At 36.6% G+C, this 23,676-nt stretch overlaps 1 protein-coding gene across 1 annotated transcript in view; it reads right to left on the bottom strand.

Annotated features, from left to right (window-relative positions):
* SPAG16 (sperm associated antigen 16) overlaps positions 1-23,676 on the bottom strand; it is an 864,330-nt gene that overhangs the window by 245,491 nt on the left and 595,163 nt on the right. Inside the window, exon 14 of the mRNA XM_065880870.1 lies at positions 13,599-13,664. Coding sequence (XP_065736942.1) covers positions 13,599-13,664 — 66 coding nt within the window. The remainder of the gene's footprint in view (positions 1-13,598; positions 13,665-23,676) is intronic.

The following is a 23,676-nucleotide window of genomic DNA, read 5'->3' as shown; positions in this document are numbered from 1 at the left end:
ATCTCTGTTGCCTTATTAATTTTCTGTCTGGAAGATCTGTCCATTGCTGTCACTAGGGTATTAAAGTCTCCTACTATTATATTATTCCTGTCAATTTCTACCTTTATGTCTGTTAGTATTAGTTTTATATGTTTAGGTGCTCCTACATTGGGTGCATATATGTTAATGAGTGTAATATCCTCTTCTTGCATTGATCCCTTTATCATTATATAATGCCCTTTGCCGAGTAGAGTATCCTAGGTTGCAGGTTTTTCCCTTTCAGGATTTTCAATATATTATGCCACTCCCTTCAGTTCTGTAGAGAAATCAGCTGATATCTTTATGAGGGTTCCCTTGTAACTGACTCTGTTTTTGTCTTGCTGCCTTTAGAATCTTCTCTTTATCTTTAACTTTTGTCATTTTAATTGGGATATGTCTTGGTGTGGGTCTGTTTGGGTTCATCTTGTTTGGGATGCTCTGTGTACCCTGTACCTGAATATCTGTTTCCTTCTTAAGGTTTGGGAAGTTTTCAACAATAATTTGTCAAATACAGTTTTGATCCCCTTCTTTCTCTCTTCTCCTTCTGCAGCCCCTATTATGCATAGGATGGCATATTTATATTATCCCATTACATTTTTTTTTGTCTTCTTGTCTGCTGTTGTGATTGAGTGATTTCCATTATTCTATCTTCCAGATCACTTACTCATTCTTGTGTGTTATTTAGTCTGCTACTCATTGCTTCTAGATTGGTTTTTATCTTTGCAACTGAGTTGTCTAATTTTGATTGGTTCCTCCTCTTGTTATCTTCACTGGGAGTGGTTCCTCTGCTTTTTCATTTTATTTAACTTTCTCTGTCACTATAAATTTAGGAGAAACAGTTATCGACTGTGGTCTTGAAGGGGTATTTTTATGTGGGAGCACCCCTGTGTAAGTCCAATATTTTTGGTGTAAGGGCTGTTTTTGGTATAGATGCCAGCCATATCCTTCCTCAGTGTGTGATGGCCATTAGCCCCTTGCTGGTGGGTGTGATTGGTGTTGTGGTGTCCAGAGCCTGCACTGGATGTTGGGTGGGGCCTCCTCTTTGCTCCATGGCTGATAGACCTGTCAGAAGCTGAGGTCTGCTCCCCAGCTGTTGGAGTGGAAGCCCTGAGTGTTGGGTTCAATAAGGCTCTGTTGTCCTTAAGTGCATGCTCTGTCCCAAAGGAGGCGAGTGCTGAAGCAAGTGAGGCCCATGTGATCACAGTAAACCTATGCACCTCCCGTGCATCCATGGTTTTGCTCAGAAGCAGCAAAGTTGTGGCCTTTTCTCCACTGTGTTCATCCTGGACCCAGTGCTAGGCTGGTGCTGGGAGGTGGGGCCCATACCCCAGGCCCTCTAGGCTATCTCTGTGCAGCTAGACGGAGTCCCCTCTTAGGGCCCATCCTCCTGCAGTTCACTGCCTAGTTGCTGCACACACTAGCAGCCCCCAGTTGGTGCGCATTTCAGGCTGGGAAGTGCAGCAAGGTGGCAGCCGTCAATGCAGGGGTATCTCTGTACTGACTGCTAGCAAGCCAGCACATAGCACTTCCTCTTGAGCAGAGTCCAGGCCCCTCAAGTCCCTCCATCTGTCCCAGCAGACCTTCCAGCAGGCAAGGGGGCTTCCCAGGGTGAGGGCCTGCCCATATCAACCTTCTCTTCTTCACAGATAGCTTCCAAGGGTGCTGGTCCCGTCTTGATACTTTTTTTTCTTTCCTTTCTACCTGGTTATATGGGAATCTTTCTTGAAGATTTGGTTGTGTAAGAGATCTTCTGCCAGCTTCCAGTTGGTTTTCAGTGAGAATTGTTCCACACTTAGATATATTTTTGATGTGTTTGTTGGGGGAGGTGAGTTCCATGTCCTCCTATCCACCATCTTGATCCTCTGAGGCTATTTCTAATTCACATACCTGGTAAGCAGTTGCTGTGATCAGAAACTCAATCCGATTGAATTCAAATCCATTAGATAAACAAGAAGAAAGTCAGGAATAAATTCATATGTAAATCAGATGGAAGGTCTTTATTCAAAGCTTTTAAATTGAATTTCGATGCACATTATTATTTAATTTTGGCATAGTGACCTTGGAACTAGCAGAAGTTGAGGGTAAAAATACTAGATATTGAGGGAGGGAGAGGGGGAGTGGAACGTGGCTCATTAGTGAACGTGGCCAGACAATGAAAAGCCTGAATAGAGCTTAGAGCTTTATATCTTTTCTTGTCACTTTCCCTGTGAAACTGGAAAATAAATTTAAGATTTAACTAACACATGCCAATAGAATTCTCATCCAATGTTTAAACAATTATAATATGACACATATATGTATAATTAATGCGGTCACTTGAGTAATTCACACACATACTACACACACACAGACACAGAGCATATATTTTCTTGAAATGCTTATAACTTGAGAGTTCTTCGCCTCTGCCCATCAACTTATTTTCTCTAAACAACCATTTTTAAGTAAAGCACATATGCCCATATTTATTAACATTTGAATGAAGCCTGCACTGATAATCTTACTTCCTAAAACAACCCACACTAATGGGTTTTCTAATTTGTGAATTAAAGGACATTCCAATGCTTTTAAAAACCAGTTTGTCAACGGCTAAACTTTTACTTCTTTTTGATCCATTTAATCAAGCTGCTCTAACCCATCCTTTTCCCAGAATAGTACATTTCTATCCCTCCACTAGTCTACTTTCATTTGTTACGATGAGCTGAAGAAAGAAATTTGTACATAATTTTAAAAGATGATGAAATTTCTTTTTTTAAGGACTCTGATAAAATTTAGTCATTGATTAAATATTTACCAGGTAAGTGTTCCATGTTATAATGACCCAGTTCCAGGTAATGGAGTGTGGTGAGGGAGAGAGGACAGGAGAGGTGCAAAACAGAAATGGATAAGACATGATCTTAAGCCCTTAATGAGGTATGGAGTCATCTGTTGAAAATAATTTGTAAACCTCCTAAATGGAATAAAATATATTTTACTATAACTTTACATTTTAGAGATATTTATACATGAGAACAAAATAGATATAAATGAATCTCTGATTCAACAGACTTGAGAATAACACCATGCTTTCTTTCCCAGTGCTCTTCATCCCAGGTTGGACCAATATTCTGTTTGTTAACCTGTAACTCAGCACACTGCCACTCTGTTCTTTCCATTTGCCAAATCAAGAAATAGAACATTCCCTTTGGAGTTTGAAATGAATTGCACGTGATACTACTGGAGCAGTTTTTGCATTAATTTACATAAGGAACTGGAGATCAGAGGACCCCCTGAAGAGTAAAAACTAGTCACAGTTGATGGTACACTTGAAATATACCAGGGATGGCAATTTTAATGATGTAGAAACTTAACGTTATTAATCTGTTGTCCTTCATCAAGGGAGAATGCCAGTCCTTCTATATTCCCAGAGTAATGAAGGGGGCAGGGCAGGAAATGAAAATCAGAGAAATATGAGTCTTCTGCTACAGTTACTTGAGGTCAGAGAGGGGTTTGGAACCTGGATATCCACATTAACAGCTGACTTTTGTGCAGACTGCGAAATATCCGGTCAAACCAGTCTCTCTCCTTGTTAGAACAAGACTTGATTTTTTATTCAACTAAATCATTTCCACAAATATTTACAGAGCACTTACTAAGAATTTTAACATCTTTATTGGAGTATAATTGTTTTACAATGGTGTGTTAGTTTCTGCTTTATAACAAAGTGAATCGCTTACATACATACATATGTTCCCATATCTCTTCCCTCTTGCATCTCCCTCCCTCCCATCCTCCCTATCTCACCCCTCTAGGTGGTCACAAAGCACCGAGCTGATCTCCCTGTGCTACCTGGCTGCTTCCCACTAGCTATCTATTTTACGTCTGGTAGTGTATATATGTCCATGCCACTCTCTCACTTTGTCCCAGCTTACCCTTCCCCCTCCCCATGTCCTCAAGTCCATTCTCTAGTAGGTCTGCGTCTTTATAGCAGTTACTTCTTGAAGTATGGATTCATAGGGTCACATTCACTCCCAAACACAAAATTAAGTGGAGAAAATCACATTAAAGGGGATAATTAAATTTTCTTGTAATTATGCTTATGAGTAAATTGGTGTGACAATTCTTTTTGCTCTAATTATGTGATTTAGGGATAATGTATGATACATTAGGCATTATTCATATATGTAAAGCAATCTCTTGAAAAACTCATGTTATTTACCATACATGTAGTTTTTCAAACTTTTTAAATCTCATGCAAGTTTAGACTGACTACAATTAATCATTACTAGAGAAAAATGTATAATTTTATATTGATATTTTGACATTAAAACATTTTTGTACTGTGGAAATTACTTAAATAAGACTTCATTGTACTGGAAGACCAGTTGCCTAAATGGCCAAATACTCTGAGCAGTGACACTGTTTCTTATAAAAATAGTAAATATATTTTGAACAATTTTTGGCAGCTGTATGCTCAAAACAAACATGGACAATCTGAAACATGTCATAAATTTTAAAATAGTACTTTAAGATCAATCATATAAAATAAATTTAATCATATCACAGCGAACATTGTCCAAAGAATGTCCTCTAAAATACCACTTGAGTTCTGGCTTTCTAATATTTCCTAATCAATGAATATTTATTGGTTACTTTCTGTACCAAGAATTATGTCAAGGGCTATGGGGTAAAAAATATTAAGGTATTATTCAGTCAAAATAATCTATTGTGCTTCTCATAGCCAGGGCATTTTTGTATAAATAAACATTTATGAGGTTACTGTAAAATAGCCTCAACCATTCCACATTTAACCAATAAGAACAACCTAAGTTAACAATTATCTATTAGATGTAAGATATTCTACCTGCTTAATCTAATCCTTGTCCACTCCACGTGCCCTGTTCTTCTAACACTGCCACACCTCCACCATCTCAGGAACTTGGCCTTTGCTGTTGCCTTTGCTTGAGTTTTCCTTAAAATCATTGCATGGTTTTCTTAAATGTCATTCTCTCGGAGAGTCCCTCTCTGACCATTTTATGATAAGCTCCAACTCTTACCTCATTACTCTTTATCCTAATTGATTCTGGATAGATAACGCTTATTATTCTTGAGACTATTCATGTGTTTACTTGTTTAATGTCTCTGGTTCTTACCAGAATATAAGGTCCATAAGGGTAGATCTTGGTATTGTTCATTGCTGAAACTTTAATATTTAGAGCAGTGTCCAGGACATAGTAGGTGCTCAGTAAAGAGTTACGTTGAAATTCCATTATTAAACTTTTTATATATGCCAAAATATTTTAAGTCTTCTAAAGAATATCTATATATGTATATATATATATCTATATATATATATATACATATACATACACATACACACAAATTATCAGTTTCATAGTCAAAGAAGAAGTCAAGAAATATGGCATGATCATGTTGTTTCTAATTTTCATGGAACCATCAAGAAAACTACAAATGCATAAATCACCTTTATCCAACTAGGGAAGTTATTGAAGGTTAAACTTTGGCGGCAGGGTAATATCTTAAATGTATTGTTTCTTCTTTGTCATATGCAGTGTTAAATTTCTGAGAACATAACAAAGTAGAACTAAAGAACCTCTATCAATTTATTACACTTAAAAATATTCTCTAATTAATCTTTGAATAGTTGCTTACACAAACTTTTTTCCTTCACTTTTGTTTGTGTCACATTTTTCTATGAAAAATTATTTTTTCTTCACAAAATGTTAGGGCAAGAAGGTTACTTTCTAAAAGATTTAGTTTAAGAATATATACTATGGCATTAGTTTAAAAGATATGAAGTTAATTCTTAATATGTAGGAATTATTGAAATAATTCAAATATTATATAAAATGAAAATGTCATGTTCCACATGTTTTAATTTTCTATTCTGCTGTTGTCTCCAATTTCCCCAGATAGAACCTGCTTTAGTGTTTTTCACCATACATCTAAAAGTTTTGACTTATGCATCATCTAGGTGCAGTAATGAATAAGAACTGACATCAAATATCAATATTATTGGCCCAGCTAAATGGTAGTTGACATCAAGTTGTATTGCTGAAGAAGTAAACAAAATTAAATTTTTTTGGTGTGTAAGTACTGCCTGACATCATTTGTCCTTCAGAAGATCAATGGCTGCATGACCTAGATGTTATTTGTATCTATTTATATAAAATGGCCAAAGATGGATACTATGCACTTTCTGTTTGAGATTGGTTAAAAACCAACAAAATTCAGAATATCAGAAATTGAGCCTCCTTCGCTAAAATGGAGTGAGGATAACTTTTTAGGTAGGCAATTGCAGTATTTACTTTTTCATGATTTTTTTTTTTTTTGCAGTACGTGGGCCTCTCACTGTTGTGGCCTCTCCTGTTGTGGAGCACAGGCTCCAGATGCGCAGGCTCAGCGGCCATGGCTCACGGGCCCAGCCACTCCGTGGCATGTGGGATCCTACCAGAACAGGGCACGAACCCGTGTCCCCTGCATCGGCAGGCGGACTCTCAACCACTGCACCACCAGGGAAGCCCACTTTTTCATGATTTTTAAAAAAGATAATTAATGCATTTATATTCACATACTAGTAACTTGGGAAAAGCAATTAATCTATTCCAGATCAAATTTAAAACTCTTAACTGCCTAATTATTAAATGGTATACTATGATATGAAACAGACAAAATACTCCTATGGAGGTTTATGCCCATTTTTTTTTTAGTGGAATTTAGCTCAAGTTTAATACAATTGCGTAATTTCTTGTTTAGAATAGTTTTAGAATTTCATTTTCTTAATTTTGTTAAAGTGTGAAATATATACTGCAGTTTTACGTTTATAACATTTATATTATATTAAATAAAATTAAATTATAGGATAGAAGAAAGTCATATATTTGTGTGTGGTTGTTCTTTTATTTATGTCTACTTATTTGAACACAAATGGCTAGAAAGAAATATTAGCTCCAAGAATAATAGTAGTAGTAGTAATAATAATAATGATAGTAATAGTAGGAGTGGTAGGAGTAGAAGTGATAGTAATAGCATTTTCGATTTGCCAGGTACTATGTTAAACACATTATATATATTATCTAATATTCACTGTTCTTTATATCATTCATTTTTACAAAAGAACTAAATGATTTACTCAAGATTATACATCTTCTCAGCTATAAAAAGGAATGAAATTGTGCAAATTGCAGAGACGTGGATGGACCTAGAGATAGTCATACAGAGTGAAGTAAGTCAGAAAGAGAAAAACAAATATGGTATAATATTGCTTATATGTGGAATCTAGAAAAATGATACAGATGAACTTATTTGCAAAGCAGAAACAGAGACCCAGACGTAGAGAATGGACGTATGGATACCAGGGCAGGGGGAGTGGGATGATTCACCACTATGTATAAAATAGATAACTAATGTGAAACTACTGTATAGCACAGGGAACTCTACTCAGTGCTCTGTGGTGACCTAAATGGGAAGGAAATCCAAAAAAGAGGGGATATATATATATAGACATATAGATGATCCACTTTGCTGTACACCAGAAACTAACACAACATTGTAAAGCAACTATACACACACATACACACGGTATATATGGGGCGACGCACAGGTGGGAGCTGGCAGGGCAGAGAGGAGGAGGCACTGGTCTGCAGCAGCAGCTTCTACTACCAGCCCTTGGGGCACTCAGCCCTGTGCTCAAGCAATCATTGCCAATGACAAAGTGACTACTGAAGTTATAACTGTATTAAATTAATGCTAATAATTTGGATACTTTATTTTATTTCTGGCTGCTTGGGTAATGTTAGCCCTTAACCCAGCATATATGATTTTTTCCCTTTTTTTTTTTTTTTTCTTTCTGGGTACAGCTGTAAAATATTTGGATATAGGAAATGTGTTATTCTTGCAGCCTTGATATTCATGGTGGATGGTGGATTGTAAAATATACATTTTTGTGAGATATCAAAGATTAAGATTATTTTGATAACATTATTTACAGATTTAAAAGATGTGGTTATCACAAGTCTACTGAGGGGGAAAACTACTGCATAAAATAACTAACTTGGAATAAATATTTTGCATCAGTTTGGAAAAAAAATTAATGAAAAAAATAAAGATTATACATCTTGTGAATGGCAAAGCCAGGATCCAAAATGTACTAGGAGATAAGTATAACTGCAATTGGGTAATTTTCCAGGGCTCCAAAGGTATGGAACACTATGATTTATAGAAGCTTTCTAAGGAGCAACTAATCTATTGTGAGAATTATCAATAAATGAGCTTGTGTCTTGCAGTTCAATATCCACAGGACTTTGAAAGCCAGTAAAGTTGAAATAAATAAGATGCAATGATACAATGTTGTAATGAAATCCATGTGCTTTCATTTGTCTAAAACTCTGCATTTATTCATCACATTTTTTAATACTAAGTATGCAAAATAAGCTATACTAGATGCTGGAGCTATTGAGCCAAACAAGATTTAAAATGTCCTTTTTCTCATTCCTTTTTACTGCTTTCCAGTGTAGAGAGATTTTTTTTTTAAATGTGAACAGACAGAAAGCCCCAAGACAATTGTGAACCATGACTGATCCTTCTGCTTCTGCACTGGGATTAACAGGGTCACAATGACTAATGAAAAGATGGGGAAAGGAACCAGTTAGGAGAAAGGGAAAGCAATAGTTTCATTTTTAGCATATTAAAATGAGATATAGATATTTAGGCTGAGATGCAAAATAGCTAACAGTGAGTCTGAAGTACAGAGTGGGATTTACCTAGAAATCATCACATGCAGATGAAATTAAAAGCCACAGGTTTGAGTGAGATGATGCAAGAAGAGAACCTGCTAGAGAATAAGATTTAAGATTGAGTCTTGATACAGTTTAGCATTTTGGAGTCAGGTAGTAGAGAAGGATCCAGAACAGTAGTTTAAAAAGCAGTGACCACGGAGATTTTACTCCTCAGGATTCAAGAAGAAGGTTTTAAAAGTAACTATGAAAAGTAAAGTTTAATAATAATGGAGAAATGGTCATTGGATGAAACAATATGGAAATCAGAGAGTTTCAGGGGAGTTGTTGACTTGGAGTTCATATTTGAATGGTTGAGGAGAAAATGATATGGGAGACTTCTGGGCAACATGGAGGAATAAGATATAATGCAGAAATAATACCACCACTCAAAAGTCAAAGAAATTATGGATATATAGATATAGATATACATACATCTGAACTCAAATAAAACATAATGAAACAAGGAAAGGGAAATTTAAAGTTAATTTAAAGAAAAAAAACAGTTTGTTTGTATAGTTTCCTCCAGTGTTTTTTAGTCTGTCCCAGTATAGGCCAAAGAATGTAGATTTGCCAGTTAAGCATTTCAGAAAAAATGAGGTCAAATTGAACCAAAGTCCTTTGTGGTGGAATTGCCAGAATGACAACTGAGGAACCCAGGCTGGGATAAAATGATAAGTGAAGGCAGAAAGGTGATAAGATGCTGAGTAAGATTTTAGCTGATTAGAGCTCTCAATGAAGTGGAAATATTGTAATGGCTTTACTTAAAGCTGGAAGACAGGTATCTTTAGAAAAGCAACGCTTGAAATTGAGATTTTGGAGGTGATGCATTTACAGTTAATGACAAAGTGCTCGCAGTTTGTCTTCGGGAGTATGCGACTGAGGATAAAGAAGTGTTGGAGGAAAAGTGGTCAACAAGAAAGTGATCAGAGTGCTCTATGGGCCATATGTGTAGGGAAAGACAGTGATTCAGGAACTCTAGCCTTCAAAGAATGAGGGAGAGTGACTGGGAGCTTCCAGTAGTGAAGCACAGCAGTAAATCTACCTTAGGATTTCAGTGGGGTTATGGCATATTTTGATTTTAAAGTATCTCATTTGATCCATGATCCATGACTTAATTCTGAAAGTCCAATCTGCCCTCAATGACTTTTGAACTAAAGCTGACTTAGCCCACACTTCCTGGGGCAACTCTTTATCACACAACTTGAATCCATAACCTCTGATACCTGTGGATAGGAAGCTCAGGGTAAGATATCTAGGGATAGGAAATGCAGAGTGGACTTAATCTTTTTTCTATACTATCATATTTTATGAGTATTTGGCTTTTTGATTTTTCATTTTGATTCTATGGCCATTTTGACATGCAGAATGTGACTGTTATACTTATTTCTGTTATTGATAGGTGGCCAGGCCAGCATGTTTTCCCTTATTACATACACTCTCATCTTCAAAGAGCTGTGTTTGTCCTTTAATCTTATCCCATTACCCTTCCTCTCTCTCACACACCCTTCTACTCCATCCTCTAATGATCCATACACATGATCAACCAATTCCCCTGTAATGCCACTCTCTGTTCCAAACACTTCCTTCACCTTCTTGGCCTGAATTACTTCTCATAGTTACACTCTTCTTCAAGTTCTCTAAAACAGGAAATTATTTCTCTTGCCCTCCACATGACTCAAGGCCAACAGAGGGGGTATCTACTTTACTACAAATTACTATTAAACCCCTTTCCCTCTTATTTGCTTAAAACTCGCAACCGCTGTAAAGATAAAACTGATAGACTTCACTCTCTTTCACCGTATTCACGGCAGTTACAGTTTCCATGGAATTATACAGGTCGGAAACAAGTTAGAATTTGACTAGTCTTCTATTAAGGCTATATATTATATCATTCACTTCAAAATCAAAATATCCATATTTTATATAATTAGTTGCAATAAAGATATACACCTCTACATTAAAATAATCAATATAAGAGTATTTGAATAAAACAACAGGTCAATTAAAAGAAGTGAGAATAGTACTCGAGGTAGGTCTGAAGTTTCCTTTCATGAGCTGGTTAGACCTCTAGAACTACTAGTAGTTTCTTTCATTCTACACAGCCTTTCAATTTCGTTTAATAACTAATGAATTGAGACTAAATTCCCAGCATGAATGTGTGAAATGGAGGTAAATATTCCCAAGGAAAGATGCACTGGTATTCTAATAGAGTTGATTAATAGTGTTCACCTGGCCTTACCAGGCAGGCCCAGCATAGTCATCCTGACTATGTGTCTCTCAGAACAGCTGGGAATGTCCACGGAGAGATAAGGACACCCACCCCACCATAACATCACTCTAGAAGAGGACCAGAAAGAGTTTCTAGAAGGCTTGATGGAATCCCTACCCTAGTCAGACTATGGGTCAATTTCCTGGAAAACTGAAGGCCGGGGAGACTCCCTTTGATAGGAATACCCTGCTCATTTTCTTGCTATGTATTTTTACATAGTTTAAAACAATCTTTTACTTACATTGAATTGTATGTGTCTATTAACATTATTCCAGCAATTACTGTCAACTTTTAAAAAATATTTTGGTTTTGCTTTACAAAATTGACCTAATAAAAAGCTTTCATAGGTCCTTAAAGTGTTTCATTAACAGATTACTTTAAAAAGAGGTTTTAAATAAATGTCTATCTGCAACAGAAAAATCGGTCAGAGGTGAAGACATCAGAGCCCTAACATTATAACACAGAAATAAAATTCAACTTATACAGCTTTACAGAACCATATATATATACTGTATATTGCATATTTGTTTCCGTGATTCTTGGTTGCTAGCTGGATAACACTGAGTTTTACATTTTTTATTTCTGCTTACAAATCTAAAATTGTAGACTTTTCCTAAAATTGTGTTTATGTAAACAGCTGAACGCATTTTTAACTGGTAATGTAACTTGAATGCATTCCCCTAAGGCATCAGACAATTAGCAGAGCTAACACTAAATAATTCAAATCTCTGCCTGCCATGTATGTCCCGCATGATGCATTTATGACCACAACTTTGCCTGAGGTTTGAATGTGAACTGTGTCACGATGCCATGTGCTTGAGACATCCTGGAAGTCTTTCAGTTACTGCTGCCTCCTCCCTCTTGACATTCCCTACCGGGTACGTGAAATACGACAGTTTTCAAAACAGTTGACACGAGTGATGGAAAATTTTACTTAAGAGTGTCATTCATCATAACAAAACATCACTTCCTGAATAGTTTATTAACTATTTCCAGTGAAGAAGAGATAAATTAATGGAAAAATTCAATGAGGCTTTGGGATATTGATTTGGAATAGGGTTGTAATAGTCCCCTTGGTGTGAACAAAGTGTGCAAGCAAAAACGGATTAGCCACTTTGATATTGGACACCTGGACCACATATTCAATATCCTGCTTTTGAAATATACATAATTAATGTATGTGTCCCTTGATTGCTGACTAAGTCTAATTTGGCTATTTCCATATTTATTAATTTTACTATTTAGGATGTTAAGTGGTATGTCTTTTTCAGCTATGATATTGCTTACCAAAATAAATGCCTGACTTACAAAATATTAGTTTACTTCATTTTAGCTTCTATTTAATTTTCCTGGGGTATGTGAAGCTCTAGGCCACTTAATAGATTTTTTAACATAAATATCTTATCATGTGGGTCCATAGTGCTTAAATGGTTCTATACTCTGCTAGAAATAAAATTTTACTTGGTATTTAGAACTAATCCATAATATATTGGCTCAATAGAGCCAATCAAATGGAGATTCCTTACTAAGACAAATTTGTTAGAATTTAATTTTAGTTGAGCCAATCATGAACATTCCAGGGCTGACGACACCAGCACAATTTCAGTTGAGGTAAACAACATTCCTTTAGTAGAAATGATTTTTAGTGAATATTTTTCTCTCTCTGAAAGAATAATAACAGCATGATAGTAATGGAGTTTTGACTAAGCTGTCATTTTGAAGTTAGATGTAGGTGATGTATCAGATTTCTTTTTTAGCTAATTGGAAAGGAAAGAGGAGTATGGAATTAAGATTTATACTCTCCTGGGAACTTAGAGCCAAATTAAAATGTTAGCTATAATTAAATCACAGAGTTTCAAGGGACTTGAGAGGTCATCTATCTAGTCAAATTGCTTTCATCTGAGAAGGAACAAACTTAAATCATCCTTCCACGATTACTATCTGAACTCTTTTAGAGACAACCCCAATTGGCACAGAAACTCAAAGCCATGTTTAACAATCTTCATCACTGGTGAAATCATCCTGATATCTACATATCTCAAACTGCAGATAAATATTTATGCTATGTCATCAGTTTACATAAAGAAAGACATATGTGAAACCTGTCCATGAGGAACTGAAGGACTGTCAAATCAAGGTTGCTCTATTCTAACCTGAAGAAAGGCCCTATTTCTTTAACATTTTTTATAGGTTTCCTTTCAAGCATTTTCATTATTTTGTGATTTTACTTTAAAATTTACAAGTTTATATCCCACTTACTTTCTTGAAGCCCACATTAGACAAAAAGCTTTTAAAAAATGTGTTTAAGTGGAGTTAAGTACAACAGATTTCCTCCTTGTTTCTACCACTGTATAGTGTGTGTGTTTTAAACTTCTGTAACCCTATACTACCTATATATTTTTTTCACTGCTATAATTAATTCTCAAATTTGTTCTCTCACCCTGTTAACGTGCCATTTTTTTCTGGAACTTTGTTTCATTAAAATGAATTTGTATATATGAAGCAGTAAAATAATTTATTGGGAGAACTGAACTCACCCCAGGAGAGAAGGTGGCATCATTGATGGAATGCATGTGACCATAGAGGGACTGCTCACATTTACCCTAAGAAAACAAAGCAGAAATACAAGTCAAATAAATTCAATTTACTATGTGAATAGAAAAGGAAAGATAACAGATCTTATTTATTTCAAAGTCATGTTTAAGTCCATAAATAAAACTAATACATACTCATGGGAGAAAAAGCTAGCTTTGGCTGTCAGCTACCATTCAGAATCAGACACGGCTGTGCTGGTGCGTGTGCCAACAGCATTAGTATCCACACTGAAATTCCAGGGTCCTCACTTTTATACCACTTAGCCGGTGGTGAACTCTCACTAACTGACTCTATTCTGCAATTAACATAGCTTTCAAGCCATGGTGCCAAGTAGTGAAGCCCGTATAGAGAGCCCTTGTTTTCAGCACATTTTCACCACTGCTGAGGGTGTGGGGTTCTTTCTCCTTTTTAATCACAAGATCACATTTTAATTCATAAACTTTCACAGTTTGGTATTAATATCATTACAAGTATAAAAAAATGTTACAAATGTGCCCAGTAAAATAAGCATTTGTTTTGTGAAAACCATACTTTGCATCTACCCATTCAGGTCATCTTTTCCAAACAATAGCTAAAACTAAAATTCAATTTAACCACAAAATTTCCACGTTTTAGTTTAAACAATTTTAAGAAAAATGGGCCCATAACACATTACAAAAAGGATTTAAATGTGGGACCTTTCATTTTGACACTGATGTTCAAAGAGCATTCTTACCTACCTTAGGGAAATAACTCAAATTCCATAGGAGAACCAGGGAACAGAGAAAGTTATATCTGGAATGTTGTTTGTAGATTCTTGTTATAGGCAGAAATTCAGATTTCATTCAACAGTGTATTATTCATTTAACAACTATCTTTGAGCAATTAATATATGTTCAGCACAATTCTAGGTGCTTAGAATATGTCAGTGAATAAAACAAAGAAGCTTGTCTTCACTGACCTTATATTCCAGGGAGAGAGGGAAAGTACAAAGGTACAGTGTGTTAGAAGATAAGAAATATTTTTAAAAGGTACAAAGTGTGTTAGATGATAGTAAATATTGTGGAAAGAAGAAAAGTCAGGTAGGGTAAGGGGTGTCATGAGTCCTGGGATTGAAGGGCTAAGGGCAAATCGAATTATCAAGTAGAGTGATGGAGTTTGACCACGCTCAGAAAGCAGGGTTTGAACCAAGAATGAGGCAGTAAGGGAGTTAGGCAAGCAGACATCTGGAGGAAAAGCATTCCAGGAAGAAGAAAAGCTAGAACAAATCTCAATGTGGGGAGTTTGCCCGGTGTGTTTCTGGAATAGCAAGGAGGCCAGTGTGGCTGGAGAGAAGTCAGTCAGGAGAGCAGGTTTACTCAAAAGGCTTCATCTACTTTCATTCACTACCTTGTGCTTACTTAGTCCTAAACCATTTAAGGCTGGGGGAGAGATTACAGAAAAGAGTGCAGAATGAGATATTAAAGACACAGGGTCATCACCATGCCCCCTCGTTGTTGCAGAACATTCATGGAATAGCTTGGAACTAAGTGGAAAGGCTTTGTAACTAAAGTTATTCAATCCTCATTACTGCCATTGCATTCAGCACATTATATTTCAAATATCTATTTACAGAATTAATGCATGCTGTTAATCCCTTTGTACAGAATGCAAAATTTCCCCACATGAAGTTAAATTCATAAAAATATGTTGAAATACTCTGGCATCCTCTCAGGATTCCCCCTACTTAGGCTCTTCTGGTTCAGTATCTTGATACTGTTAATAACATTAAACCAATTATGCTGAGGACTTCCGATTACCCAAATTCCCAAAGTAGAGATAAATTACTTACAAAGCCAAAAAGGCAAAGTATAAGATGTTATGGTTATCTTTCATATATTATCTTAGGAGTGTTTATGGTTAACTTTTATGAGAACTAATATAAATAGTTATATAATATTATAGTTGTATAGTGAGTGTTAATATTTTAAAATATTTGTTAGTAAATTTGTCTTAAAATACTTTTTGCATTAATAAAAGTTTTATGTTTGGTCCTCTTCTAAACTGAGAACCTCTAAACTATTTGATTAATTGGTAAGGAAAATGGAGTTTTCTGATTCAAATCCTGAATGCCAAGTTTTAATTCAAAGTAGAATCTCTAAGGCACTCTTGAAAAGCCCTGGAAATATGGGGTTGTAATGGAAATGCTGATGGACCACATTTGTGCTGCTATAACAAAACCTGACCCGAAGATAAATGTTTCATGAATTAAGAAAAGTTAAAAAAGCTTTTCTATCCAGCTTTGTTTCCAAGATAAAAGTGAATCTACTCTTTTTTTGTGGTATAGGGAATATGTGGGTTACTAATATTCTAGTCTTCTAACAGCCTTAATCAAAAGCAATACCCACACCAGGGCATTAAATTTCAGAATATCTTCTTTGACGAATTCTTGTCAGAATTGTTTTCTTTCAAAGAAGTGGAAAAAATGAAAAAAAGGGAAGAGTCTTACCAAAAAAACCAAAAAACAAAAAAAATCATGTGACCTAACGTGTCACTGCTCCAGTATTTGATTCTCTCAGAGAAGCTGTATGCAATAATGGTTTCCATTATTGACTCTGGGGATAAAAACATCTGGAACTTAATTCTTGGCTCTGCTACCAAATAGCTATGTGAACTTAAACAGGTTGCTTCACTTCACTGTGCTTCTGTTGCCTCAAGTAATTCTCAAAACAAATCTATAGGTTAAACGCATTACCCATGTCCAATGAGATAATGATATTTGACCTATAGGTCTGTTTTGAGAATTAAATGAGATAATGCAAGTGAAATGTTGGAACAGTGCCTATCACAATGTAAGAGCTTACAAATATTAGCTCTTAGTACATGCTAGATAGGCCACTGAAATAGTGATGATGTCCAAATCAACATCTCTACTCTTAGCTATCTATCTGCCTCCTAAGACCCCACGAAGGAGTCTTATCAGCATCAGTGCTGTTTTTTCTATTTGTCTCTCAGATTAAATCCCCATGTGGCCCTTCCCTCTCTGTGCCCTGATCTCTACTAACTACATCACTGTGGGCTCTCAGGTTCTCTGTCTTCTGGTTGGATTCAGTAAGAGAAAACCACCAGCAGGATATGGAAGAGTGGAACTATATAGAAGATGGATAAATGATCACTTCAGCTCCCTTCCTGTTCAGCTGTGATTTTCTTACTGGCTCTGCCCTCTACCTAATTCCACTGCTTATGTTGTGCAGGTCCTCTCTCCAATGGTTACAGCTCACACCTTCCCCAGCCCCTTCAGACCTAGTGGTAGTAATAGCTTTCTATTGTTCCTAGCGTTTGGGTGCTGTGTTTGGTCCCTTAACCCTGTTCACATTTCTGTAACCATTCAACTTGAGTGTACTCCATGTATCATCTGTTTCCTGCTTGTGACCTGTCTGATACAGCATGTTAGACATGATACGCAAAAGGAGACTTTTTGATTTACTACTTCCCAACTGCCTCTCTCGACCCTTGCCAAATCTTTCCCTTTAAGTAAATGGCATCACTAGTTGCTCAAACAAAAAACCTAGGCAGTCAAAAACCTGAGAATGGATAACCAACAAGGACCTACTGTATAGCCCAGGGAACGCTGCTCAATATTCTGTGATAACCTAAGTGGGAAAATAATTTGAAAAAGAATAGATACGTGTATAGTAATAACTGAATCACTTTGCTGTACACCTGAATCTAACACAACATTGTTAATCAACTATGCTCCAATATAAAATAAAAATTCTAAAAAACACCTGAGAATTAGAATAACTCTCTTTCTTTCCCTACCTCCACCCCACCCCTTATCCAGTATATCAGTTCCTTCCTCAACATACGCCCTTACGCTGCCCACCTCTGCTCTCCTCCACTGTCACCACTCTGGTGCAGGACATCACCACATGGAGCAAGAGAACCGCAGGGGCATCCTTACTCATCTCCCTGCTCCTACCTTCACCCTACTCCCCATCGATTTCTCTCTCAGCCGCTGAAGTGATCAACAAAACCTGAATCAGATCATGCCATGCTGCTTCTTACAGCCATCCAAACAATTACCATTGCACGTAGAATAAATTTTAAACTCTTTACTTAGTTCCGAAAGCTCTGTATTATTTGGCTTCTGTCTGACTATCTGACCTCGTCCTTTACCATTCTCCCTTCTCACGCATTTTGCTCCATGATTCTTTTCATGTTTTGATAAGGTCAGGGCTTTCTGAGCAGAGTACTGCACTTGGATGTCAAAAGATGCTTGAATAGCAACCCTGAAGATGGAGACTTGCGGAGAGATTTAGGGGTATCTCCCCTTGAGGCACTTGTTTACATTACAGTGTTGGGAAGTCTAAAGCCCTTCCCCTCCTCCTCCTATAGTGGATTTGCTTACATTTCAGAACAAAGGTTTCTCTTTCTCTTTCGACCGCAGTAGTGGAGGGGCACTGGGTTTCATAATGTGGCAGTTCCTTTCCATGGTACGTAACCCCACTGTCCCCACAGGGTACACCTGGTTCTCACTGCTTCTCCCCATGCGGAACTGGGGGATGGAAAATCAACATGAGCTGCTCTGTGAGCAAATAAATGGCGTGAGCTCTGATCCAGAAACCTCCTGTTTCCTGTCAGGATAAATAAGTAACTATAGACACCAAAGCATAACACTGTCACCCTGTCGTTTCTGTTCTAACAGGCCTAGCATGTTCCTGCCTTTGTACATCCTATTTTCTCTACCTTGGATGTTTCCAGGAAGCTATACACATGCCCTTGTCCTTCTTCCCATTCTGCTTTCAACTCCAACAGATCCTTTCCAGTGATGTCTGTTATCAAATATTCTCCCCTCCCATTATATCTTCTCATTACAGTAGCAGAAACTTCTGTGAAACTGCTTTCCTTTTCCCCTTGGGCACTCAGCCAGACTTGAGGTCAGGTGCGGCCATGTGACTGAGTTCTGCCCAGTGAAACGTGGGCAATTGTGAAATAAGTCCAACATAGGCCTGGCAGGCAAAATATCCCACACAACCCTCTAAGCTCTTTATTTTTGTCTGTTTGCAGGCTGAAGGCAGAGGAGCTTCTGGAATATGGCAGAGCACAGATGGAAGGAGTCTGGGTTTCTGAACCACCACAAGGAGAAAAGCCACCGGTCAGGACCTGCTGACTGGACAGTCTATGAATGAGAGCTAAGCTTCTACTGTGTTAAGCCCGTGAGACTCCAGCGTTTAACTGTTTCAGCAGATGTTGGTAGCCAACAAATATGTCACCCTGTTTTGTTTCTTTTGTATCACTCATCATTAACTAAAATTACTTAATGAAATTAATAACAATAATAAGTAATAAAATTACCTGTTTCCCTGTTTATTGTTAGTTTTCCACCCACTACAATTAAGTCCCATAAGAAAAAGTTGTTTGTTTTTTCCACCACTCTATCACCCCCAAAGTCCAAGACAGCTCTGGTAAGATTTCATAAACAGTTGTTGAGTGAAAAAGTAACCAGTTACGTGAAGATCACAACTGAAAATTGGAAAAAATCTACACTCACCAGATATGCTTATTTTTTGGTAAATAGCTTGATCTTCTTTCCAACATTCATTTTTTATCTTGATTGGTCATGACATGAAATATGCACTGTCTTATTCCTTCCATTCCTTTGCCATGACTTGGTTCTAACCCACTAGCATATTTAGCCACTGACTATGCCATTGTGTCTTAATGTTTTAAACAACTACATGGAGATAACTGATGACTCCAGGTAAAAAAGGCAGCTTTACATTTAGTGAGTGCTTATTATGTACTTAAAGTGTTGTGCTAAGTGCTTTACTTTCACTATCACATTTAATTCTCAGAACAACTCAATGAGATGGGTAGTATTGTAATTCCCATTTTGGAGATGAGAAAACAGAAGCACTAATCCATGATGGCAGAAGCAAAGAATGTCAGAGCCAAGACAGTACCTCTGTTTTGTCGCAAAGTAATCTGACATTTTATGCGCAAGAAATTGAGGTGAGAAGATGGAGGCAATTTTTAGTGCCATTTGCTAGTTTTTTTTTCCAGTGTTCTTCCTTTCTGGTAGATGTGTACCTCCTGCCCACCCCCCACCCCCCACCCCCCCACCCCCCCCCCCCCCCCGCCGTGGCTGTGTGGAGCCATGTAATGAGTTCTGGCCCAAGAGTTGTGACTGGAAATGACACGTAGCGCCCTTCTCATGCTCTCTCCAACCACGCCTTTCCGGCATTCAATTAGAGGTACAACACCCTCCCTGGATATCTTTTTCCTATTGCAGAAACCAGTACCATTCAAGGTGGCTGTGAGATGATCCTGGATCCCAGGTGAGTATGATGAGGACAGCTCTCCCTTCCAACTCACGGAGGACACAGACCATGAGCAAGATATAAATGTTGCTGTGATTCGGAGACTGTGTTGCCGTAACACAACCTAGCATAACCTGACTGATGTAAACCCTATGGAAGAAGATTAATCTTACCTCTTTAGTTATTAAAAGCTTTTCTACTATCAATAGTGCCATGTGAAAAGTTGAAAAAAATAATACTTACAGAAGCCTAATACTCAAAAGTTTTAAAACTCTTAAAAAATTAGGCCTAATATAAAATAATGAAATAATCATAAAATATAAAATCACAAGTAATCATAAAATAAGCAACCAAACATACCATCACTAAAATCATTAAAGGACTGAGATTCACAAACTTCCCTTCTCATTATAATGACTTATTTATTTAACCAATGGATTAAATGTTCTTTTGGAAAAAAAATTAACAAACTTGAAAATATAAAATGGGCCTTCCCAACTCAGAAGATTTTGGTCATTTTTTTTGTTTTTGTTTTTAAACAAGGCTAACTTTTAAAATGTCTTTTTGATGTGTTAAAGTACCTTTAGTAACACATAACATAAATTATGCACAAATTTTAGAGGCTTAGCTCAATTTTTATCTATGTATATTTCTGTGTAGCTGCCATTCAGATTAAGATATAGAACATTTCCAGAAAGTTCCTTCATGCCTTCCTTCTTAGTAAAAGCATCCACACAATTTTTTATTAACTATATTTTATTAGAGGAAAGAAATAAAGGAATATGGTTGAAAAAAATCAAATGTTACAGAAGACTCTCCAATGAAAATTTAGTCTCCTATCTCAGGTCATCCCTAGATGTGACCACTGTACATAGTGTCTTTTGTGTATTACATGGAGTAGCCTGTGCACATACATTCACGCTTCTGTGTCATGTTATCTACCTCAGTTACACATAAAATGAAATCATACTATATGTGCATTTTATTATGAAAGATAGTATATTTTGGTGGTAAAGATTGTGATACTGGAGTGAAATTGCAGGATTTAGAACTCAGCTCATTAGAAAGTTACTGGTAATATTTTTCATTTGTCTAAATACTATGCTAAGTATGTTACATATCTTAACTCAATCTCTACCATATGAAATTGGTAATATTTAAAATTCTTATTTAAATTCTTATTTACAGTTGGAAAAATTTGTGTAAGGTGATTCGTATAGTGCCTATGCAAGTAAGAGATATTGCCATTCGTAGATTAATGGTAGTCTTATTTTCTATTTTTGTTCTACTTTTCAATTTTTGTTGATCACTGAGAAAAAAAGAAATTGCCACTCTCCCAGGAAGGACTCATTGTTCTATAGCCATGTTAACAAACACCAGACTAGTTTTAAACTTGTCCAATCAATTAGTAACTGTTCCATAGTCCTGCTTACAAGTAAACAACCAGAACTGGTTTTAAACCTATCTAATTAATCAATGACAACTAACTTCAGTAAACACTCCTAGAAAAGCCAAACCGCATCAGACTCATGATTTGAAAGCCAGCCAGGCATTTGGCCAGATTCACTACAGTGAACGCGTTCCTAAGGCTGATAGTAACCTTTTTCCTCCTGTGTAACAGACAAAAAACGAGCTTCAATAACCAACACAACTACCTTCTAAGACTCACCTAACCTATTTTTGCCTCTATAACCAACACAATCCAAAGTAAACTCTTTATGAAAACTGGATATGAGATCAGCAACTGGGTTTGCTCAATGGATATAGCTCTGACAAGTATAATCTTTCTCACTCATGTATATGACAAATTCAGTTTTGTTTGTTTGTTTCATATACTGAGTGGTGGTCTCCTCCTTTGACACCACAGAGAGGTTTAAGGGTGTGTTAGTTTGGGGCTGCCATAACAAAGTACCATAGACTTGGTGGTTTAAACAACAAAAACTTATTTTCTCATTCTTTTGAAGGCTAGAAGTCCCAAGATCAAGGTGTTGGCAGGGCTGGTTTCATTCTGAGGCCTCTTCTTGGCTGTATAAGGCTCTCTTCTCCCTGTGTCTTTACACAGTCTTCCATGTAAAGATAGATAGCCATCTATCTGTATGGATCTGTGTTCTAATCTCCTCTTCTTATAAGGACACTAGTCAAATTGATTAGGGTCCATCCCAATGAACTCATTTACCCTTAATTGCCTCTTTAAAGACCCTATTTCCAAATACAGTCAGATTCCAAGGTACTGGGGGCTAGGTCTTCAACAGGAATTTGAGGAGACATAATTCAGCCCATGACAAAGGGCTGGAGATATCTTAATACCACTATGCATAAAATATCTTAGGAGTGCAATAGCCATTGTGGCATTCGCTGGTTGCAAGAGTTAAACTGTGACATTATTTATTGTATTGTATATAGAATTTACATAATTATGTAAATATACTTTGAGCAAATATGCAATCTCAAAATGAAAAGTTGTATTTTTATGTCATATTTGGGCATAGAGCTAAACAGATGAATATTATGCATGCGTATAATGCAGTGGTTAAGAGCACTGGATCTGGAGTAACACTGCTTGAATGTGAATTGAGGCTTTGCTGCTTATTGTGTCTTTGGAACACTCTGAGACTCAGTTTTCTCATCTGCAAAATAGGAATAATAAGAGTATCTACATGATGGTGAGGTTTAAGCTAATTCATGTAAAGTGCTTAGACTGCTGCCTGGACACAGTAAGTGCTCAGTAAGTGTTAATTAACGCATAGTAACAATATGTAGATTATGAATTTTGTGATAGCAGGATGACATCTATTATCTTCACTGCTTCATAATTATCACTGCAGAGACGTGCTGCCTCTTGAGAGGTATTTAATAAGTATTTTTTGAGTTAGTACACACACACACACACACAAACACACACAAACACACACATATAATAAGGCCATTCCTAGGAAAGTTATTTAGTACGTTTGCCCTTTATCAACTTTCTTTTCTTCACATGACCTCTGTGTTTTCAAGGCAATTCAGGCAAAAGGGTTAACCTCTCAGGACATTTGATTTTATAAAACAGTCCTCATGGAGAGGAACTATAGGAAACGGAGCCCTAATAATTGAATTTCACACCCATTTGACCATTGCACAGAATAAAATTTTGTGCACTGATGTTTCTTGCCCACAGCACCCCTTGCACTTAGCCACCCCTCAGCCCTGCAGTACAGAGGTACTGTCTCCTCCTAACATTATTCCTGTGTATATTTCTAGAAAGTAATTGCTTATAGTAAAATAGTTTTAAATATTTAAGGAGAAATTCTCTAAATAAAACTTATTGAAGTTAAACGGGATTATATTGTGCAATTGTGTCCTATGAGTTTTTAATTTCAAATTATGTGACCAATGAAAAGTACTAGTAAAGAAGAGAAAGCAAACTGTGTCCAAAGGTGAGCAAAATTAAAGTTGAAACCAGCTTGAGAAAAATATTCTCCTACTCACTACCAGCGAGATGTAGCCTGTTTCTATTATAGCTACTACCTTAGTCATCAAGTTTAAAAATTAATGTCAAAGAATTTTATAAAGATCCTTTTTTAATTGAAAAGGGTCAAATACTTAATATAATAGAAAAATTTGTATAACATTGACATTTTCTGCAAATCTTTTTAAAAATAACTTTGTAAATCAAAGCATTTTAACTTCATAGGTTTAAAAATTGTTTAAAAAATACACTCTATTATTATTACTGAAATAATCCCACTGGCATATA

Source organism: Phocoena phocoena, chromosome 7, assembly GCF_963924675.1.
Source record: "Phocoena phocoena chromosome 7, mPhoPho1.1, whole genome shotgun sequence".
In the NCBI taxonomy this organism is placed as follows: Eukaryota; Metazoa; Chordata; class Mammalia; order Artiodactyla; family Phocoenidae; genus Phocoena; species Phocoena phocoena.
Note: the sequence above shows the minus strand (reverse complement) of the source record. Positions and strands in the feature narration are given on the sequence as shown.